We start from the raw sequence: 21,360 nt of genomic DNA, 5'->3' as shown, positions 1-21,360 counted from the left end.
TTGTGGCCCCACCCTCACCCTGGAGGATTGATATTGAAACACTCTGTGGGTGTCATTGCATCTCAGAGATGAGTGTACCCTCATTCCCCTTGGGAGGAGAGAGACCCCTACAGTGGCAAAGAGGCCTTGATGAGAAGCTGGGGTGAATAGCATCTGGGTAGCTTTCCCATCTCTGCATCTCTTGTTTCAGATCTGGAAACGAGAGACAGAGGTCTAAGCAGCAAGACCCTGTGCATGGAGAGTGAGCATATCCTGGAAGATGGCACCAAAGTACAACACTACAATGTGCATAACCTATATGGGTGGTCCCAGACCAGACCTACCTACGAGTGAGTTGTCATCTCCCTTCTTCTGTCGTACAACCTGCAGTGATTGCCCATGGCCGATGACACCACTGACTTTCCTTTTCAATCCCCCTTACAAGGGCTAATAAGACTTTTACAACAGGGTCACAGCTCACATTTATTAAACAACTACTTGCTAGCATGAAGCCAGAGCCCGTGGAGGCTGATCTAAACAAGGCATTGTCCTGCTAGTAAGAAACTCAGAAGCAGGACAGAGGTTTACCATTGTACATTTGATGAAAACTAATGAGCTTTCACAGAAAAAGGAGGCAGAGGACTAGATAGCTCTCTCCTTTATTTCTAAAGTGACCTCTCTCTCTCTCTAACACACATTTCAATCATTCTTATTGGACATCCAACTGATACTTTTCTGAATTAATACTGTGGTATTTTGTGTATTCATTAGGACAAGTAACAAAATTTATCCTAAAGAAAGCCTTATACAGAGTCATTCTGACTACATAATGCTAGGTGTTGAGTAAATAAATAGCAATAGAAACTTCTCTAAATTGACCCAAAGAGTTTATTCCATGGTTATTTTCTTTCTTTTTGCTAAATAGTGTAAATTACTCTGTTAAAGCATGTCCGTCCATCATCTGGACTCAGTCAGCTGGAATCCTATCATGATTTCCATTTCTGTTTTCTCTCTAATAACATAGTGGCAATTGGTCACCATACTGTAGGCCTGGAAAATCTGGAAAGAAAACCTTTGTGGCCTTTTCTCCCCTGCTCTGGCTCACAATCATCTCCTTCATTCTCTCCAACCAGAGGTGTGCAGGAAGTGACTGGAGAGCGAGGGATTGTCGTCACCCGCTCCACGTACCCATCTTCTGGTCGCTGGGCAGGACACTGGCTGGGAGACAACACTTCTGGGTGGGACCAGTTGAAGAAATCTATCATTGGTGTGTGGGCATGTTCCCAGGGTCTCTGCTTGCTGGTGTGGGGAGGGTAGGTGGTGATGGGGAGGCATGGAGATAGGTTTCCTGATAAAAATCTGAGAAAAGGCTGGGAAGAAAGCTCAATGGGCTGAAGCACCTGCTCTGCAATCTGGCACTGCATGGTCCCCTGAGCTCTGCTGGGATCAACTTTCACACATGGAGACCCTGAGCCCAGGCCTGAAAACAAAAACAAAAATGATCTAAGCGAGGAGGAGGCAGGTGCCAATCATGGTATCTGACACAGTGTGCTCTCATTGCAGGCATGATGGAGTTTAGCCTCTTCGGCATATCCTATGTAAGTGTCCCTGGCACCACTCTAAATCATCAGGTAAATGGTGACATCTTTCAAAAGCCATTAACAGCCACATTTTCTTCCATTCTTTTTTCCAGACAGGAGCAGATATTTGTGGGTTCTTTCGAGATGCTGAATATGAGATGTGTGCTCGCTGGATGCAGCTGGGGGCCTTTTACCCCTTCTCGAGGAACCATAACACCATTGGGACCAGGGTAGGATATTTGCTCTTAGTTCAAAAGTTATGCATGGACATGAAAATAGTCTCCAGTTCTGAGCTACAATTCATGAGAGCTGTGATCCCTGGAGACACCATAAAAACAACTAAATCCTTATGCTGAAACCATATAATATCTACCCTCCTAGAAAATTTCAAATAAATGCCACGGTATTGTTAACTTTAGTCACTATGCCACATGCTAGATTACCAGAATATATGCAATTTACAAGTAAGTTTATGCCCTTTGGCCACTTCCCCCGAAGTAAGTTTATGCCCTTTGGCCACTTCGGGGGAAGTGGCCAAAGGGCATAAACTTATATCTTATAACCACCAATCTGCAATTTGTTTCCATGTGTTCTACTTTTTTTAGATACCACGTATAAATGACATGATACAGTAGTTAGTATTGATCTTTCTGTCTGACATATTTCATTTTGCATGGTGAAATCAGATCCATCTATGTTGTTGAAAGTGATAGGAGTTCTTTATTCATGGCTAAGTAATATTCCATAAACTATACATATTCTTGAGTCCTGTCATATATTTAATAGGCAAAAAAAAGGTAAAGGCCCTCCCATTGTTCATCGATTTGCTCAAGCGGGCCCAGTAACGTCTCCATTGGAGACTTTGTTGTTACTGTGTTTGGCATATCGAATATGTCACGGGGAGTTTGCCAGGCTCTGCTGTGCAGGCGAGAAACTCTCGGTAGCTTGCCGGGCTCTCCGAGTGGAGGAATCGAACTTGGGTTGGTCATGTTGGCTGCGTGCAAGGCAAACGCCCTAGCGCTGTGCTATCGCTCCAGCCTGCTATCGCTCCAGCCGTATATTTAATATTAATTTATTTTATATCTCCATATAGACACACATATATACAGACACAAACTCACAAGTGGTACAAGTGGTATTGCTATATCATATGGCAGTTCCTTTTTCAAACTTTGAATAAAAACATACCATTTAACACAGAAGCTGTAAATTAAGATCAGTGCTGCATACAGATTTCCCCTTCTTTCACTTCTTAGCTAAAACTTGTTATTTTTTAGCTTTTGGATATCATCCGTTCTAACAGGTATTTGATAATATGCCGTGGTGGTTTTATTTGTATTTCTCTCATTTTGGTAATATTTAGCATCTATACGTATATACTTTTTGTCCAATTATATGTCATCTATGAAAACTAAGTATCAATAACAGTATGAACTAAAGAATTAATAAACATGAGAAAATTGAAGTTACAGAAACATCTTAAAAATATAAACATAATATTAAAAAGTTTATAGATGAAGATATAGATGATTCAATTTAAAAAGTTTATAAAATGCACCAAAAGTGGTTCTAAAAAACTTTTTTAGTGATAAATTACTAATGTCATTAACAACAACAACAAGAACAAAATTTTTGCTTTCCCTCTCACCATGGCCTGGTTCGAGATGGAAAGCCTTGTCCTGGGACCCTGAGGGCCTCTCCTTGCCAAAACACAGTCCCTAGATCAGGAAGCTGCATCGACTGAATCAGCTCTAATTCTCCAAACCCCAAATGGCACAGACACTTTAGTGTCTGCAAGAAATTATTACTGAACACATCTTCCTTCATATTGAAGCCAGTGGTTGCAACAGCTTTATTTCATTGATCATTTGCAATTGAAAAATCTCGAAGGGTCTCTAACTTTTCAGTTAAGGTAACTAAAAACAGCAAGATAGCTGAGATTAAAGCAAGTTGAATAAAGGAACTAAGGTTAAGGACAGAAATAAAGAAAATAGACCATAAAAGTAATAGAGAAGATTAAATAAAACTCAGAGCTGATTTTTCAAAAAGATACGGAAAAATTGACAAACATCTAGTTGGACGTCCTAAAATCTGAAGACCCCAAAAACAATATAATAAATAAAATAAATAAGGAAAATGATAAATAAATAAGAAGATCTTGCATATAACACCAAATAATACAAGAAATCATGAGATTCTTCTATTATTAATTGTATACTAACATATTTAGACAACCTACAAGACACAAAGAAATTTCTAGGCATACTAAACAAACAAATCCTAGAGAGATTGAGTCATGAAGAAATAAAAATATGAACAGGACAGCAATGAATAAAGACATTGTTTCAATAGTCAAAAAAATTCCCCCCCCCAAAAAAAATCCAGGACTAAGTGGTCTCCTTGGTGAATTTTATCAAACATTTTAAGAACTAATGACAATTATTTTAAAACTTCCTGAAAATTGACATGTACTAAACATTACCAATGTTCATTTTATAGGAACATTACCTTGATACTAACTCTGGTTTTCCATTATAAATTATAAATTATGGACATTATAATGAAAGAAAATTGCACATCAATATACCTGATAAATAAAGAGTTAAAACTGAACAAAATAATAGCACAGTAAGAATGAGGTGCCTGGGCAAGACAGATAGTACAGGGATTAAGGCACTTGCCTTGCATGAGACAGTTCCAGACAGATTTCCAGCAATGTGTATGGCTCCCTGCCCACTGCCAGGAATGATCACTGAGCACTACTAGGTGTAGACTAATAAATAAATAAATAAATAAAAATAGAATTCTTTGTCTTTATTAAGTATAATTTAAACCTTGGCATACAAAGGTGGTTCAATATATGCAAACAAATTAATGTGATACTCCACATTAACAGAATGAAAGATAAAAATTATATCATAATTTCAATAGGTGCAGAGAAAATTTATGACAAGAACAACATCCTTTTATGATAAAAACTCTTAACAAAAAATTTTTTTTACTCAGTTTGTTTCACCCACTAGAAGTATTCTATCCTACATTATACAGACTTTGACACACACGTGTTATATTCAACAGTGAAACATTGAAAACCTGTTTAATATCAGGGACAGGTCAAAGGTTTTATTAATATCACTCCTAATTTACATAGTAGTTGAAGTCCTAATCAGAACAATCAATCAGGCAAGAACACGATATAAATGGTATACAAAAATAATGGAAGACGTAAAATAATCTCTTGATAATTTAATGATCTTACATATAAAAAACCCTATACGTGGTACAACAACTATCAAAGCTAATAAATTTTCAGAAATTATATTTTATTCACAATGAAATATCTGAAGAGGTAAAAAAAGCAATCTCATTTATAATGCATCAAAAAGCAACAAAATATTTAGGAATACATGTAATTGAGATGGTGAAAGACTCGTTTACTGAAAACTATAACATTGATGAAAGAAGTTTAACAAAAACAAATGGCAATACCTTCCTTGCTTATGGATTAGTAGAATTAATAATGTTAAAATAACCAAGCAATTTAAAGCCATTCAGAGAGCTAATTTCTATAAAAATTCACATGAAATTTCTTAAAGTTGTAACAAAGAAAATCTCTGAAGAATGGTTTGGAACTATAAAAGACTTTCTATAATCAAAACAATCGTGAGAAAGAACAAAGTTAAAAATATTATGTATCTTTATTGCAGAACTATAATAAACCTTACATTATGATACTGGAGTTAAAAATAGACACATAAGAGAGCCTAGAAAAAACCTTTGGATATACTGAAAACTAACACTTCACAGTAGATCCAGAAATTCTCAATGTAGAAAACATGGCATATTTAATATGAGATGTTAAAAAAAAACTAAGCAATCAACACATAGCCAAATGAATTGGTCTCTGATTATGAGTACTAACATCACCTCTAACAAAAATAAACTAAATATAATACCAGAAACTAGAAAGATTATAGAAGAAAAGAAATATTAAAACAGATCTCAGAAAAAAAGAGAGAGGAAGCTTCCTGATTCTGTTCTTGGCATTGAAATTTTTAGATATGACATTAAGACAAAAATTATTAGCAAAAATAACAAGCAGGACAATGTCAAACAGAAAACTTTCCATGGATCAAAGGAAACAACAAAATGAAAAGATAATCTTTTGGAATTGGAGAAAATATATGCAAGCCATGTATTGGATGGGGAGACAATATTCAGATATATGTAATACAATGTGGTGGAAATAGACAATTTTCATTTAAAGATGGGCATAAGAACTGAATGGATGAATTTCTAAAGCAGACATACAAATCATCATCAGGTACACTGGCTGGTACTCATGCTTCAGTGAATACAATTGTCATTGTTTTTTTTAAAATGTTATTCTTCCTGTTTTCTATCTGCAGATAGTTTATTAGCTGCCGTTGGATAGTTTCAGTAAAAATGTCACTTTGGTCTATTAAAAATATTCTGTCTCATCTATAATTATCATTGCTTTAGTTGTTTTTCATCATCATTTGGAATAAATAATTAGTGAACTTCTTAATTCTCCCCCCACCCCCTATTCACCCCCTCCACCTCATCCCACCAATGCTAGCACTTTTTTACTTTTTCAGAATCAAGACCCTGTGTCCTGGGATAAAGAATTTGAGGATCTCTCCAGAAATGTCCTGAACATCAGATACACCTTGTTGCCATATCTCTATACCCTGATGCACCTGGCCAACACAGAGGGCGTTACTGTTGTGCGACCTCTACTCCATGAGTGAGTATCTCACTGGGGTCCCAATGAAATTTGCATTCTTTGTGGTTCCAATTGAGGAAGCCATGCTTTCAAATCAAAAGGAAACTGTGATTGCCTTTGTCATAGCTTTCTGGGCAGAGCCCATGCTTCACCACTCTTTCAGCAGAGTATAAATTATGCCTTGGGTCTTCGATAAAAGGCTAGATTTAATCTCTTTTTCTCTGAAAGAGTAAATTATAACACGAAATATTTTCTTTCTAGTTTTTATATCAGGAAACCCATCTGTTTTTCTTTTTGTGTCAGCTCAGTTCATCTCAGGTCATAAAAGAAGGCATTTAGGAAAATCTGTAAGGATGAAGGCCATATTTGCACATGAAATGTGTTCAGGTTGAGGAAGGTGGAGATATCTATGGTGATAACATATATTAATTCAGCCATGTCTGGAGCTGCAACACATGCCTTGTAGATAGTGAGTAATGTGTCCAGTCAAAAAGTAATGGATAATATAATATATGAAGCAGTCAAGTCTAAACAGGAGGGGTTTCTTTAAGGTCTTTTGTTGGGATTCTGCTGGAGGATGCTAATAGCGGTAATGTGTCTTCTCTTTCCAGGTTTGTGTCGGACAGGAAAACTTGGGACATAGACAGTCAGTTCCTGCTGGGTCCAGCTTTCCTGGTCAGCCCTGTTCTGGAACCTGTAAGTATGAGGTCCTCTGGCAATAGAGGGATCCCGAGGCAGGTAAATTGGGCAAGAAGAACTGTTCTAGTAGGGATCCTTATTCTACTATGTCACCTCCTCTTCCTCTGAGCTGAAGTCCTTCACTTGGTGTTATGGTCCTTTGCATCCCTAGCATTTAAATAAGTGCAACAGATCTGATTGACTAGACAATCCAGAAGGGGAAAAAGATATCTTCTATATTTAAAAACACAATCATCTCTTTAATTGAAATCAGCAGTATAGGTCATGTGGGTGTAGAACTATGAAGAATTTGTTGCCATAATCTACTATCATAAAAACAAAACTTTGATTAGAGGTGCAGATAGTCTTGTTCGCTAGTACTTCTCTTCCTGCTGTCAGAGGATTTGGGGTACCCCCTCCTTTACTTTGGTGGTGATTGTATTTCTGACTAAAATGCTAGTTAATTATATCCTCCCAAAATTTATTACACTACTAATAATTTCTGAAGTATGTTTTGTTTGTTTGCTTGACTGTGGGTCATATCTCGTGATGCTCAGGGCTTACTCTTGACTCTTTGCTTAGGAATCATTTCTTGGGTTTGTTTTTAAAACCAATATGTGGTATCATATTTTGAACTAGGGTTGAACGTGTGCAAGGCAAGCACCTCAATACCTCAACTTTCTATCTGGTACTGTAAAGTCCTGACATAAACACCATAAAACTGGGGTTGCCTTGATCCCAGCCTCAAGTTTTATCTTTAGAGAGGGCACAGGATAAGTTAAAGAGCAAGTATAATGCTCTTCTATGTCAAGGCTATGTCCCAATAGATTTTATGGAAATGGCCATGTTAAGGTAGGCAGATCTTTTCCCATTTGAGAAGGGGAAAGGCAGAAGAATCTCCCCCAATATTATTGATTTCTAGAGCTCTGAGATGGGTGTCATTTCTCTTTGATCCATCTTTTATGCAAATTGGTTACTCTGCTCTGGATAAATAACATAGCCCACTGTCCATGCCTCTGTGTTTTATTTTAGAACGCTAGAACTGTCAATGCATATTTTCCTGATGCCCGCTGGTATGATTACCACACGGTAAGTTTTTCTGATTGTGTGTGCAACCTGGGAAAACAGAAGTGTGCTCAAATGTCAGATAAAATTCTGACTGCATAGGAGCTAGAGAGATAGTGTTGAGCTTAACTTGCATGAGGTTGCCCTAGTTTCCACCCTCAGCACCCCATATATTCTCGTGAACCCAGCCAAGAAGGATCCTTGGCATAGAACCAGGAGATCCATGATTATTTTTTTCTCCTTTAAAACAGTCAAATGCACTCCACTATCAAACCTGACTGGCATCTGGTTTTGTAAGTAACGTTTTATTGGAATTCACTGTAGGCATTTTTTTTAACTTATCGACAATAATTGGGTTCCCAATTCGACAACAGAGTTCTTTGGTTACATCAGAAATTAGCTGGAGCATAATTTTTAAATTTAGTGCTTCTTACATGGCGTTTTACATTCAAAGTTTATTAATCCCTGTTACAGAGGATACACAAACTGATGCAACTTATTACTGAAATGTATGGGATCATGTGAAAGGAACAGAGCAATTATCTAAAAACATTGTAGAAAAATAAACCCCCATGTAGACATTTATAGAAAAATAGATGCAGGCAGACTAGGTAAAAAATGAAGACATTTGGGGAGTTGGGTATTATTGAAAAGGTATCCTGAAAGATAGATGGATGTTTAAAAAGTTCACTAGGAAAGTCAAAGTACCTTCACCCATAAAAATACAAACATACAGAAGGTCAAACAGTAGAAAACGGAAAGCAAAATTAATCATTTTTGAGCACCAAGAGATACCACTTCCCACTGCAAGAATGTCCATCAAAAAATGATAAAAAAATAAATGATGGACAGGTTTAGGGAAGAAATGCCCAGCAAACTGCAGGTGGGAATATAAGTAGCTATAGTCATTATGGAGAATAGATCTTGAAGAAAAGAATACAACTACCCTCTGATTCAGTTAATTACTCTTTGTAGAGAACTTTGCTTGTCCCGGTTGATCTTGGTGAACATAGATACAATAAAATCTATTTTTGCTCATCCTCTCTTATTTCATCATGTAATACATTAAGTAGTTTGAGTGGTTTGTGCCTTCATTTAAAAGAGAGGAGACATAGAATTAATCCAATTTGTCTTATTCATTAACAATTTTTATGACATTAAGAGCAGACTATGTATATGAATTAAGGGTTTTCATTGGGTAGTTTTCTTGGTTACAGCATAGAACATAAGTTAGGGTTTTAAAATAGTGTTTTAATCCACTAACTCCACTACCCAGCCGCCGCCACGCTCCAGGATGTTTTCCGGACACATCATAAGACACTTAATACCCATCTTTCAGGATTGCTGCGCCATATTTGATAGGGTTCAAATACGATTTGAACCATGGGAACACCTACAAGGGCAATTAGAGGCCGCCCCAATTCCTCTTGGAGAGACTGGCAAGCTACCGAGAGTATTCCTCCCACACGGCAGAGCCTGGCAAGCTATCCGTTGTGTATTTGATATGCCAAAACCAGCAATTACAATGGGTCTCATTCCCCTGACCCTGAAGGAGTAACTGATTTGGCAGCGTTGAGAAGGATGAGGAAGGAGCAGCTGATAAAATCTCAAGGCTGAACTAGGCTGCCAAAATGAAGAAAGACAAAAATGATTGTCTGTACTTTCAATGCATGTATGGTGGTATCTGATGCATCCATCGAGGACCTGATGGTACAAGCACGAAAGATCAAGTATGACATCATTGATCTGACCGAGACAAGAAGGCATCAATCACATCACACCGTTTTTGACACTGGAGAAGAACTATTCCTCAGAACATGCAACACAGGAGGCGTCGGAGGCATTGGTGTCCTTGTCAACACGAACTTGGCCATGATCATTGATTCATTCCAATGCCTAACAACCCGAATGGGACGATTACACTTGAATAGATGTGGCTCACTGCCGGCAGTTTCTATCTTTGTCGTCTATGTATCAACATCCAATTATGATGAAGAAGAATTTGAGAAGTTCTACATGGAGCTGGAGAAGTTCTATATAGAAGACCACACCTTCTACAAGATCATTGTTGGTAATTTTAATGCCAAGATAGGATCAAGAAGATCAGCCGAAGAACTCCACATTGGGACCCATGGTCTAGAATGGAACGAACAGAGTGAGAGACTGTCTAAATTCATCCTGTCAACCAAGACCATCCATGGTAACTCACAGTTCCAGAAGGCCAAATATAAAAAATTGGACATGGGAGTCTCCCAGTGGACGGTTCCACAATGAAATTGACCACATCATATTCAATTGACGGTTTTGCCTGACTGATAGCACTGTTGTCCCAAAATTTCAAACTGGATCGGACCACCATCTCCTTCATGCAGAATTTTACTTCACAGAGTGGGGAGAAAGGGCTGCAAAGTTTAAGAGGAGAACTCCCAGAATGACCAGCAAGTGGGAGCTCTTTGGCACTATTGCTGCAACATGGGAAGATGCTGTCACTGACAACACTTATGAAGAATACAATCGACTAGTTCAGCACCTCCATGATTATGCGAGGAACACCAAGAGAGAGATAGCCACAAAAAATGCCTATCTTCGAAAACTCTTGAGCTTATTCGCCAACCTGGTTTGGCGCATGCTTCAGGCAACCACAAGTGGATGTCCAAGCTTGCAAAGCAGTGCAGAGATGTGATAAAGGAAGACCTCAAAGACCTCAAAGAGAGAAGAGCAGCAGTGCTGGTAGATGTGGCAGAAGTCGGGAAAAGCATTCACAAAGCCCGCCTGTCCTTAGCCAATTACAAGACCAAGATGACTGTCCTCTGATGTCCTGATGGATCTTTCACATCTTCCAGAAGGGCAATGGAGAAGATTATCCATGACTTCTACTCAGATCTCTTTGATAACCACATCCACCTGTTCACATACCAAATTCCGCAGGATAGATATGTTGTTCCCAACGTTCTCCCTTCCAAAATCTGACACGTAATTTCTTTCAGTAAAGAAACGCACAGTACCTGGCTCAGACAAGGTCAGACCTGAACACCTGAAGAACCTGAAGAAGCACTCATCAATACACTGGTTCGGCTCTTCACATGCTACCTGTCTGAATGCAAGATTCTGAACCAATGGAAAACCAGCAGGACTGTACTACTGTACTAGAAGGGAGACATCCACAACATCAGCAACTATCGCCCCATCTTCTGCCATCTACAAGTTGTTCATTTGAATCATCCTAAATAGAATAGGCAGAACACTAGATGAAGGGCAACCATACAAGCAAGCTGGGTTCCAAAAAGGATTCAACACAATCAACCATATATATACTGTGACCAAGCTCATTGAGTTTTTGCCAGAGTTCAAGATGCTGCTCTGTCCAATGTTCATCGATTTAAAGAAGGCCTTTGATTCTGTTGAGACTGAAGTGATCATTGAAGTCCTAGCCAAACAGGGTGTTTAACCTAAGTACATCAGATCTTCTGTGAGCTGTATTATGGATTCACCACCAGGATCTCACCATTCTACAAGAAAGTGCTCATGGATGTTAAGAGAGGAGTTCGGCAGGGTGATACCATTTCACTGAAATTCTTGAGTGGTACCCTCAAGAATATCATGGGATGACTGGAATGTTATACAAGAGGAAAGATATTATAGCTTGGGGCTGAAGACCAAGTATAGCTGGTAAAGCACTGCACTTGCCTTGCATATTACTGATCTGAGTTTGACTCTAGCACCACATATGATCTCCTGAGCACTGCCAGAAGTGATCCGTGAGACTGGCGCCAGTGTGGAAGCCCCAAGCATAGCTGGGTGTGGCCTACCAAAAAGATAGTGAATGTTAAGGAAGACAGAGTTAGTTGATGGTAAAGATTCATAAAACAAGACCATTCACTAAATTCTTTCCTGTTAAGCATGTGCCAGGTGTTATTTTAGTCAGTAGGAGAGGAAATTGGGGAAGAAAGATGAATCACGGTGAAAGAGAAGGAAAAATGCCTTGAGGGGTGTATATAGAAGTGTTCAGAAGTGAATAACCCCCCTCTCCTGTGAGAAGGGATCCCGACCTGCTGCTGGACAGAACAGCAGTTGTGGAGCAGCTGGGTAAGTGTGAGGAATGCAGGGGCTGGAGAGATAGCACAGAGGGTAGGGCGTTTGCCTTGCACGTACCCGACCCGGGTTCTATTCCCAGGATCCAATTTGGTCCCCTGAGCATCGCCAGGGGTGACTCCTGAGTGCAGAGCCAGGAGTAACCCCTGTGCGTCGCTGGTGTGACCCAAAAAGCAAAATAAATAAATAAAATAAAAAGTCTGAGGAGTGCAGCTGAGGGTGTATGAAAGGTCAGGAAGGGCAGCAAGTTCTATGGGATGACAAGATGCATGGCGATTTCCTGTTCAAAGAGGCGTGCTCTTACCTTCATCATCTCTTTCCCTCTTGTCTGCAGGGTGTGGACATTGGAGCAAAGGGAGTAATGATGAACTTGTCAGCCCCTCTCAACCACATTAATCTCCATGTCCGTGGAGGCTACATTCTGCCCTGGCAAGTGCCTGCACAAAACACACACTTCAGGTGAGTGACTGGCCAGGTGTCCCTATTGCATGTCACTAAGCTCAGATCATGTTGAAACCCAGCTATATGGAAACTTTACCTTTAGGCTCCAAAGCACTTTAAGCATTTTGCTTGTTTTGCTTGTTGGACCTCTCTAGTCAATTTTTTGACAAGTGATTATGGACTTTCTTCTGGGGAGGGGGAACTGATGGAAGTTTGGGAAACACCTGACAATGTTCAGGGGCTATTCCTAGCTCAGTACTCAGGCATAATCCCTGGTGATGCTCAAGGGACCATATGTGTTATTGGCATTGAACCAGGGTTAGCAGGATGGAAGGAGAGTGCCTTAATCCCTATAGTATCTCTGCAGCTCAATGGGTTTTCCTAAGTGTTAACTTTTTCCAATTACGGTACCATTGTGTTTTTAAAAGACTGTCTTGTTTTAGGAATACAATTTCACAGCTCTTCCAAATCAATGTTCCAACCCCATGTTCGTCATCAAGTGTCAATAATCCCTCCTCCATAGTCCATTATTATTGGCAAATACATTAGATCTACGTAGATGAGAGAATAGTTAGAAATTGTTATGTGCATTTGAAAAAGCATACAGAGGCCATGGATATTTATGCTTATAATAGAAAAACTTGTATCTTAATGGACTCTTTACTAAGAAAGCTATTATCCAAAAACTTGCAAACTTTATTATAAATTAAGCCTGAGTCTGGGATTCCTTTTAAATTTCTAGACCTACATCTCTGTAATAATAATAGTATCAAGTCAAGAATCCCTACTCTTCTTTTCGAACAGTACTGAAAATGGAGGTTCTTTTTGTAGATTATTTTTTTATTAACAAAAATAAGATAATAAAATCTATGATTTAAATCAGTGGTTTTCAATCCTTTCACACCTGTGGGTCAACTTTGGTCAAGATTCACAGTTGAAAATAGAGTTTTCTATTCTAATAAAAAATTATTCACATTTCGCTGTTGGACAAAGAGAATACAAAAAGTTAAATGAACTCAGAATCTCTCAGTTAGTAAGTTTTTGTAAATTTAGCTAATAATTTCAACTATGCACTGAAATTTGTGAAACCTGTCAGTTGAGCCTAAAAATTCAGTTAAAAGTGGAAGAACTTAAGGGCCAATGTGACAGTACAGCGAATAGGGTGCTTACCTTGCAAGTGGTCTTCCTGGCACCACACATGGTTCCCCAAACCTTGCAAGGAGTGTTGTCTGTGGAGAAAGGAAGAAATCCAATGAGATACTGTTCATTTCTTATAGGCTTACATAGCCTTAGAGGGAAAAAAATCCCCATTGATCAGTTGATTGATTAATTAACTCATTTCAAGCCTGAAGTTTGATAGCTAAAGGAGACAAGAACTAAAAGCAAATCCCAAGTCCCTTCAATCTGTGTAACAATTTTTACACCACAGAGTACTTTTCTCTGTTTTCATGAACAGCCTGGGCTTGTTGCTGTGCTTTGTTTATATCTAATATTTCTCTCCTTTCTCCCTGCAGTCGTCAAAATTTTATAGGCTTCAAGGTTGCCTTGAGTGATGCAGGAGCTGCTGAAGGCAAGCTCTTCTGGGACGATGGGAAAACCATTGGTAAGTCATGGTGCTCTGATTCACGTCCATCTCAGAGGCAAAGTTCCTTTGCACTGCATAGGCCTGCTTTCTCCTTTTCTAAGGTTACTGTTACTTAGCACTTTTAAATAGAGAATAACCGTGTATTACTTCTAAGTGTTTGACACATACTGTACATGATTTCTGTGAGTTAATAAAGCTTAACTCTCAGTGACCAAATTTGCTGCGGAAGCAGTGTGGAAGCTGTAGGGAAAATCTTTGTCCCCTCTGAGAGATTCTTCTGTCTGGTTTCTGCTGAAGGACACATTTCCTAAGGACATAGTTCACTGGGAAAATAAAGAAGACGCGTGCGTCTATCTTGTGTGGGTGTTTTTAACTTGAAGCAATTCGCAAAATTTTAGGTAGATGATTCAAGCACTGCTAGCTATTTTCAGGCAAGTGACGTCCAATAGAACTTCTAACAATGATGGGAATGTTCTAGATCTCATTGTCAAAAAATAGTCATTAAGCATATGTGTGTAATGGCACCTTGAACACAACTAATGCATCTGGGGACCTAAGTTCTTAATATTGTTTCATGTTAATTTAAATTGTGTGAGTGGCTACTGTCTTTGAAGGCATAGCTCTAGAGTAACACTTGTTGCATTTTTGTTTTCTCATGATCCTTTTTCACCCACGAAATGTAGCACAGGGAAGTGGTATCTATGGTTTGTGACACGTTTGACTTGGAATTTACTTTTGGTCATTGCGTGTTCAGAAATTTTTTACTATTGCCAAATTGTTAGCAAGCCCACATTCAATCACGTCACCCCAGATGGGACTGGCGCCTTTGTTTTAGGAAACGAAGCTCTAGAGGATATCTGTTTTCCTTTAGATTTAGGTCAGCAAATTAGATGAGAAGCAACCACCTGGGGAAGGGGCGGTGCCAAATGTAGAATGTAGCATGGAAAAGTCTGAAAATTGTTTCTGTTTAGGGAAATTTAATGGAGTTTCCCATGTCCCTGAACCTGTGGCATAAATGAAGAACAAGAGAGAAGGAAAACTTTTTTTTTATTCTTTGAAGATTGTATTTGAAAATTGCCTAAATACTCTTCAATTTAAACCGAGCAAGACTTCAGCTTTGGTGTTTGTGATCTGTTCACCTCTGAGTGTGCACATATGTATGCTCTTGCAGAAGGAGTCTGTCAATTCTGAGGTGACAAGGGAGCTTTTGATAGTGGTCGATCACAAGAAAGAAAAGAATTAAGAGTTTGTTTAGGAAACCACATGCAATGAGGTGACTTTGCCACACAGCTGCATACCTGTATACACTTATTGCAAACATTTAGTACAAACTGAGGCTGGGGGCACAGTCCGACTTTGCCCTCACAAAATAAACCTCTGTAGAGAATAAAAATGGCACAGAAAATGAACAAAAATCATGTCTACTTTCTCTACTAACAAGTAACTGATAGAATCTTAGAGCATAACTCGTGATGACAATTATTTTGTTGTTTGCAGATACCATTGGAAAAAAGAGCTATTACTTGGCAAACTTCTATGTCAGCAATGTAAGTGTGGCTGATAAACCAAGGGATAATGGAGTTATGCTAGTATCCTGGGGCTCTGCATGGCACCCAGGATTCTAGATGGTACTTGATGCTATGAGAATCTGAAGGGCCTAAGGTACCACCTACAATTCCTTCATCCCCCCCATTGGGAATTTATTTCATTTTTATTTCTTTTTTTAATTTAAATTTTTATTAGTGAAATACCATGAGGTACACTTGTAGACTTAGAAATTTTTGTGCTTGGGTTTCAGTTATACAATGATCAAATACCCATCCCTCCACCAGTGCCCACTCTCCACCACCACTGATCCCAGTATCCCTCCCACCTCCACCCCCCAATCCTCCCCTGCCTCTGTGGCAGGGCATTCCCTTTTGTTCTCTCTCTCCTTTTGGACTTCATTACTTTTTTAATATGCATTATTCACTCCTCTAAACTCAAGATGGAGATTTAGTTTGAACCTAGGGCAGTTTCTGTGATTAAGCCCAACATGTTTCATTGGTTACTTATGCCACACCTGCACAGACTGCATCTATATTACCTAACCCTTAGTCCTAAATTGCTATAGAATGACCTGCACATTTTATGATTTCTTCACATGTAGGGTTTCTGATACTGAGACTCTTTGTCTCTTTGGAATTCAGGGAAATGCCAGATATTTATCAGGCCCTCAGCCAACACAAAGTTAGAGGACAGATGGCAAGAAGGGATAGAATCTCAAAATCATAGCCTTCAAGGGCACTATCCAAGAGCATTAGAAGATAACTCTGACATTGTAAATGCCTACACTGTAAATTTTCTACATTTATAATTGATAAAAATAGGCTGGGAAGTACCGAAGATATTGCTCAGCATTAGAGCATAGATAGGATTTCCATGTCTGTGGCCTTGGGTTCAATCTCTGATGTTGAAAAAAGAAAAAGGAAAAGTTGAAAGGGTTTTCTATTTTTACCTCCTCTAATTTCTTGTATCTCCTATTGACAGAACATGATGAAAAGTGACATAGTTTTCAACAACTACATTAGCGACTCAAACCCTCTGCTGCTGGGGTTCATTGATATCTGGGGAGTGGACAGAGCCTCCACAGCCCAAATCAAGATGACTGTTTTGATTAATGAGGTTGATACACAAGTTATAACACCCAAAGCAAGCTACAACTCTACATCAAAGGTTTGTACCACTGAAAAGTTCAATGGTATTTCCCAGTCCTGAGCTAGTTGTATAACTCCTATCTGACTCCCTTTCAATTTAGACGAGGTAACATTGAATGTGAAGAAATGTAAGGAATAATTTAACTTATATTTTTCAACTTTTCTGTATTTTAAATTCTTTAGTTTTTATTATATTTTTTATTATTTTATGTGTTATTGTTTTTAAGGGTAATTTCTTTCTTTGAAAATGATTTTTATTGAAGCATTGTGATTCTCAAAGTTATTTATGGTTGAATTTCAAGCATAAATTTTCCAACAACAAACCAAGTATTAACTTCCCACTACCAATGTCCCCAATCTCCCTGACACCCCTGGCCTGCCTCCTTGATGGGCACATTTTTAAGTGTCATGGCTGTAGTTTAGGTCTCATTCAGTCACTTTGTTCTTGTTGTTCTGTGGTTCAGATATTTACTGAGAACAATTAGCTCTCAGTAATTTGAGATAAACTGCCTCATCTTCAAACTGCCCCTTCCTCCTAGTCTGGTTGTCTCCTTTCTGTCTCCTTTTATTTCCCCCTTCAGTTTCTAACCTTCCCTATCATTCTCAGTTCTATAATCGAGGGACCAGGGTAAGCAAGCTATCTCTCCTTTGAAAACTTTCATTTTTTGTCCTCTTATTCTATATACTACAGATAAGTGAGAACATCCAGCATTGGACTTTCTCCTTCTCACTCTATTTAGTATGATAGCCTCACTCAAGTTTCAGTGTGTTGTATCATTTCATTCTTTTTTTTTATTAGTGAAACACCATGAGGTACAGTTGTAGATTTACAAAATTTGTGCTTGGGTTTCGGTTATACAATGCTTAAATACCCATCCTTCCACCAGTGCCCATTTTCCAACACCATGGATAATATCCCCCCCCTTGTCCCCCCCATCCCACCCTGCCTCTGTGGCAGGGCATTCCCTTTTGTTCTCTCTCTCCTTTTGGGTGTTGTGGTATGCAAAAGAGGCATTGAGTGGCAAACATGTTCAGTCCATAGTCTACTTTCAACATGAATCTCCCCTCCTGGGAGAATCCTCCAAACACCCTTTATTTGGTGCTCCCTTCTCTATCTGAACTGCCCTTTCCCATAGAATACCCGGCTGGCCTCTAAGCTATGGAGTAATCCTCCTGATGTTGATCTCAGCTATTCTTGGGAATTAATCTCATATTTTGTTACTTTATATTCCCCAGATGAATGCAATCTTTCTATGTCTATCTCTCTCTTTCTGACTCATTTCGCTTAGCATGGTACTTTCCATATTGTACTACTTGTATGTAAATTTCATGACTTCATCTTTTCTAAGAGCTACATAGTACTCCATTGTGTCGATGTACCAAAGTTTCTTTAACCAGTCATCTGTTCTTGGGCATTCAGGTTTCTTCCAGTTTCTGGCTATTGTAAAGAGTGCTACAATGAACAAACAAGTGCAGATGTCACTTCGACTATACATTTTTGCCTCTCTGGGATATATTCCCAGGAGTGGTATTGCTGGGTCAAATGAAAGCTCAATTTCTAATTTCTTGAGAATCGTCCATACTGTTTTCCAAAAGGACTGAACCAGTCGGCATTCTCCCCAACAGTGAAGGAGTGTCCCTTTCTTGCCACATCCACGCCAACATCAGTTGTTTTTGTTCTTTTGAATATGGGCCAGTTTCTGAAGTGTGAGATTGTATCTCATTGTGGTTTTGATCTGCATCTCCCTGATGATTAATGATGTAGAGCATTTTCTCATGTGCTTTTTTGCCATTCGGATTTCTTCTTTGAGAAAGTTTCTGTTCATTTCATTGCCCCATTTTTTGATGGGGTTGGATGTTTTATTCTTGTGCAGTTCAACCAGTACTATGTATATCCTTGATATCAATCCCTTGTCAGATGTGTATTTGGCGAATATCCATTCCCATTCTGTAGACTGTCTTTGTACTTTGGTCACTGTTTCTTTGGAGGTGCAGAAGCTTCTTAGTTTAAGATAGTCCCATTTATCTATCTGTTTTCACTTGCTCAGCCAGTGGCGTGGCATCTTTGAAAATACCATTAGCCTCAATGTCATGGAGGGTTTTGCCAACTTTGTCTTCAATGTACCTTATGGTTTCTGGTCTGATGTTGAGGTCTTTAATCCATTTTTATCTTACTTTTGTACATGGTGTGAGGCAGAGTTCTGAGCCCATTTTTTTGCATGTAGCCAACCAGTGATGCCAGCACAATTTGTTAAAGAGACTTTTCTTACTCCACTTCACATTTCTTGCACCTTTATCAAAGATCAGATGATCATATGATTGAGGGGAGATGTCAGTGTATTCAATCCGGTTCCACTGGTCTACAGTTCTTCCTTTGTTCCAGTACCATGCTGTTTTAATTATTACTGCTTTGTAGTACAGTTTGAAGTTAGGGAGGTTGATTCCTCCCATTTTCTTTTTCCCAAGAAGTGCTTTAGCTATTCGTGGGGGCTTATTGTTCCATATAAATTTCAGGAGTGTTTGCTCCATTTCTTTGTAGAATTTCATGGGTATCCTTATAGGAATTGCATTGAATTTATACAATGCTTTCGGTAGTATTGCCTTTTTGACAATGTTAAGTCTCCCAACCCATGAGCAGGGGATATCTTTCCATTTCCTCATGTCCTCTTTTATTTCCTGAAGTAACATTTTGTAGTTTTCTTTGTACACGTCCTTTACATCCTTAGTTAAGCTGATTCCCAGGTACTTGATTTTCTGGGGCACAATTCTGAACGGGATTGTTGTTTTCATATAGCTTTCCTCTCTCTCACTGTTTGCATATAGGAAAGCCATGGACTTTTGTGTATTGATTTTATAGCCTGCAACTTTACTATACAAGTCTATTGTTTCTAAGAGTGTTTTGGTGGAGGTTATTTGGTTCTCTAAGCATAGAATCATATCATCTGCGAATAGTGAGAGCTTGATTTCTTCCTTTCCTATCTGAATGCGCTTAATATCTTTTTCTTGCCTAATCGTTATTGCAAGTACTTCCAGTACTATATTGAACAGCAGTGGAGAGAGTGGGCATTTTTGTCTCGTCCCTGAACTTAGAGGAAAGGCTCTCAGTTTTTCCCCATTGAGGATGATGCTTGCTGTAAACTTGTGGTAGATGGCTTTAACTATGTTGAGGAAAGTCCCCTCTATACCCATTTTGGCTAGGGTTTTCATCACAAAGGGGTGCTGGATCTTGTCAAATACTTTCTCTGCATCTATTGATATGATTATATGCTTTTTATCTTTTCTTTTGTTGATATGATGGATTATGTTGATTGATTTCCGAACGTTAAATCATCCTTGCATCCCTGGGATGAATCCTACTTGGTCATGGTGTATGATCTTTTTTATGAGTCGTTGGATTCTATTTGCTAGTAGTTTGTTGAGGATCTTTGCATCTGTGTTCATCAGGGATATTGGCCTGTAATTCTCTTTCTTTGTGGTATCTCTGTCTGCTTTTGGTATCAGTGTGATATTTGCTTCATACAAACTGTTCCGAAGTGTATTTGATATTTCAATTTTGTGGAAAAGCTTAAAGAGGATTGGGAGTAAAGGTAAAGGTAAAGGCCCTCCCGTTGATCATCGATTTGCTCGAGCGGGCCCAGTAACATCTCCATTGGAGACTTTGTTGTTACTGTGTCTGGCATATCGAATACTCTCGGTAGCTTGCCGGGCTCTCAGAGAGGGGCGGAGGAATCGAACTCGGGTCGGCCATGTTGTCTGCGTGCAAGGCAAACGCCCTACCCGCTGAGGGGCCTGTATTGCCTTAAAGTGGCCCATTTAGTTGTTCTTGTAACCATGGTTTTGAGTCTATGAAGTTTCTGAGCTGTTATTTGTCTGTGAAACTGTGTGTTATTCCTTCTATTATAAATGAGAGTCTCGCTGGGTAAAGTATTTTTGGAGAGGCATTTATTTCATTGAGTTTTTTCACTACGTCCCACCACTGTTTTCGGGCCATGAGGGTTTCATCAGAACAATCAGCTGTAAATTTTAAGGATGCTCCTTTGTAAGAGATTTCTTTCTTGATCTTGCTGCTTTCAGAATTTTGTCTCTGTCTAAAGTTTTGGTCATTTTGATCAGGATGTGTCTTCAGGTATTTTTATTCGGATTTCTTCTAGCTGGTACCCTTCAGGCCTCCTGAATGTGGTCACAAGTTTTCTTCAGCTCTGGAAACGTTGTAGCAATGATGTCTTTGACAGTTTCTTCTTCATCAAGGTTTTCTTCCTGTCCCTCTGGGACTCCAATAATTCTCATGTTACCCCTCTTGGCTTCATCACGATCTTCTCTTGCCATCTGTTTCTGAACTGTGAGTCTCTTTTCCATTTTCTGCTCTTTTCTGGAGAGTCTCTGAACTTCATCTTCGAGCTCACTGATTCTGTTCTCAGCTGCTGTTACTCTGCTGCTGAGGCCTTCCAGTGAGTTTTTCAATTCGCCTACCAGGTTTTTCAGGTCCTCCATTTCCGA

General features: G+C 39.1%; 1 protein-coding gene across 1 annotated transcript in view; it reads left to right on the top strand.

The window, feature by feature from the left end:
* The window catches only part of LOC130032401 (maltase-glucoamylase-like), a 91,210-nt gene that overhangs the window by 66,514 nt on the left and 3,336 nt on the right, over positions 1-21,360 (top strand). Inside the window, 11 exon segments of the mRNA XM_056123957.1 lie at positions 191-329; positions 1,113-1,246; positions 1,543-1,577; positions 1,673-1,789; positions 6,179-6,327; positions 6,918-7,002; positions 8,017-8,073; positions 12,476-12,600; positions 14,097-14,185; positions 15,665-15,714; positions 16,697-16,882. Of these exon segments, the coding sequence (XP_055979932.1) occupies positions 191-329; positions 1,113-1,246; positions 1,543-1,577; positions 1,673-1,789; positions 6,179-6,327; positions 6,918-7,002; positions 8,017-8,073; positions 12,476-12,600; positions 14,097-14,185; positions 15,665-15,714; positions 16,697-16,882 (1,166 nt within the window).

Source organism: Sorex fumeus, unplaced genomic scaffold (assembly GCF_029834395.1).
Source record: "Sorex fumeus unplaced genomic scaffold, SorFum_2.1 ptg000048l, whole genome shotgun sequence".
NCBI classification, from domain to species: Eukaryota; Metazoa; Chordata; class Mammalia; order Eulipotyphla; family Soricidae; genus Sorex; species Sorex fumeus.
Note: the sequence above shows the minus strand (reverse complement) of the source record. Positions and strands in the feature narration are given on the sequence as shown.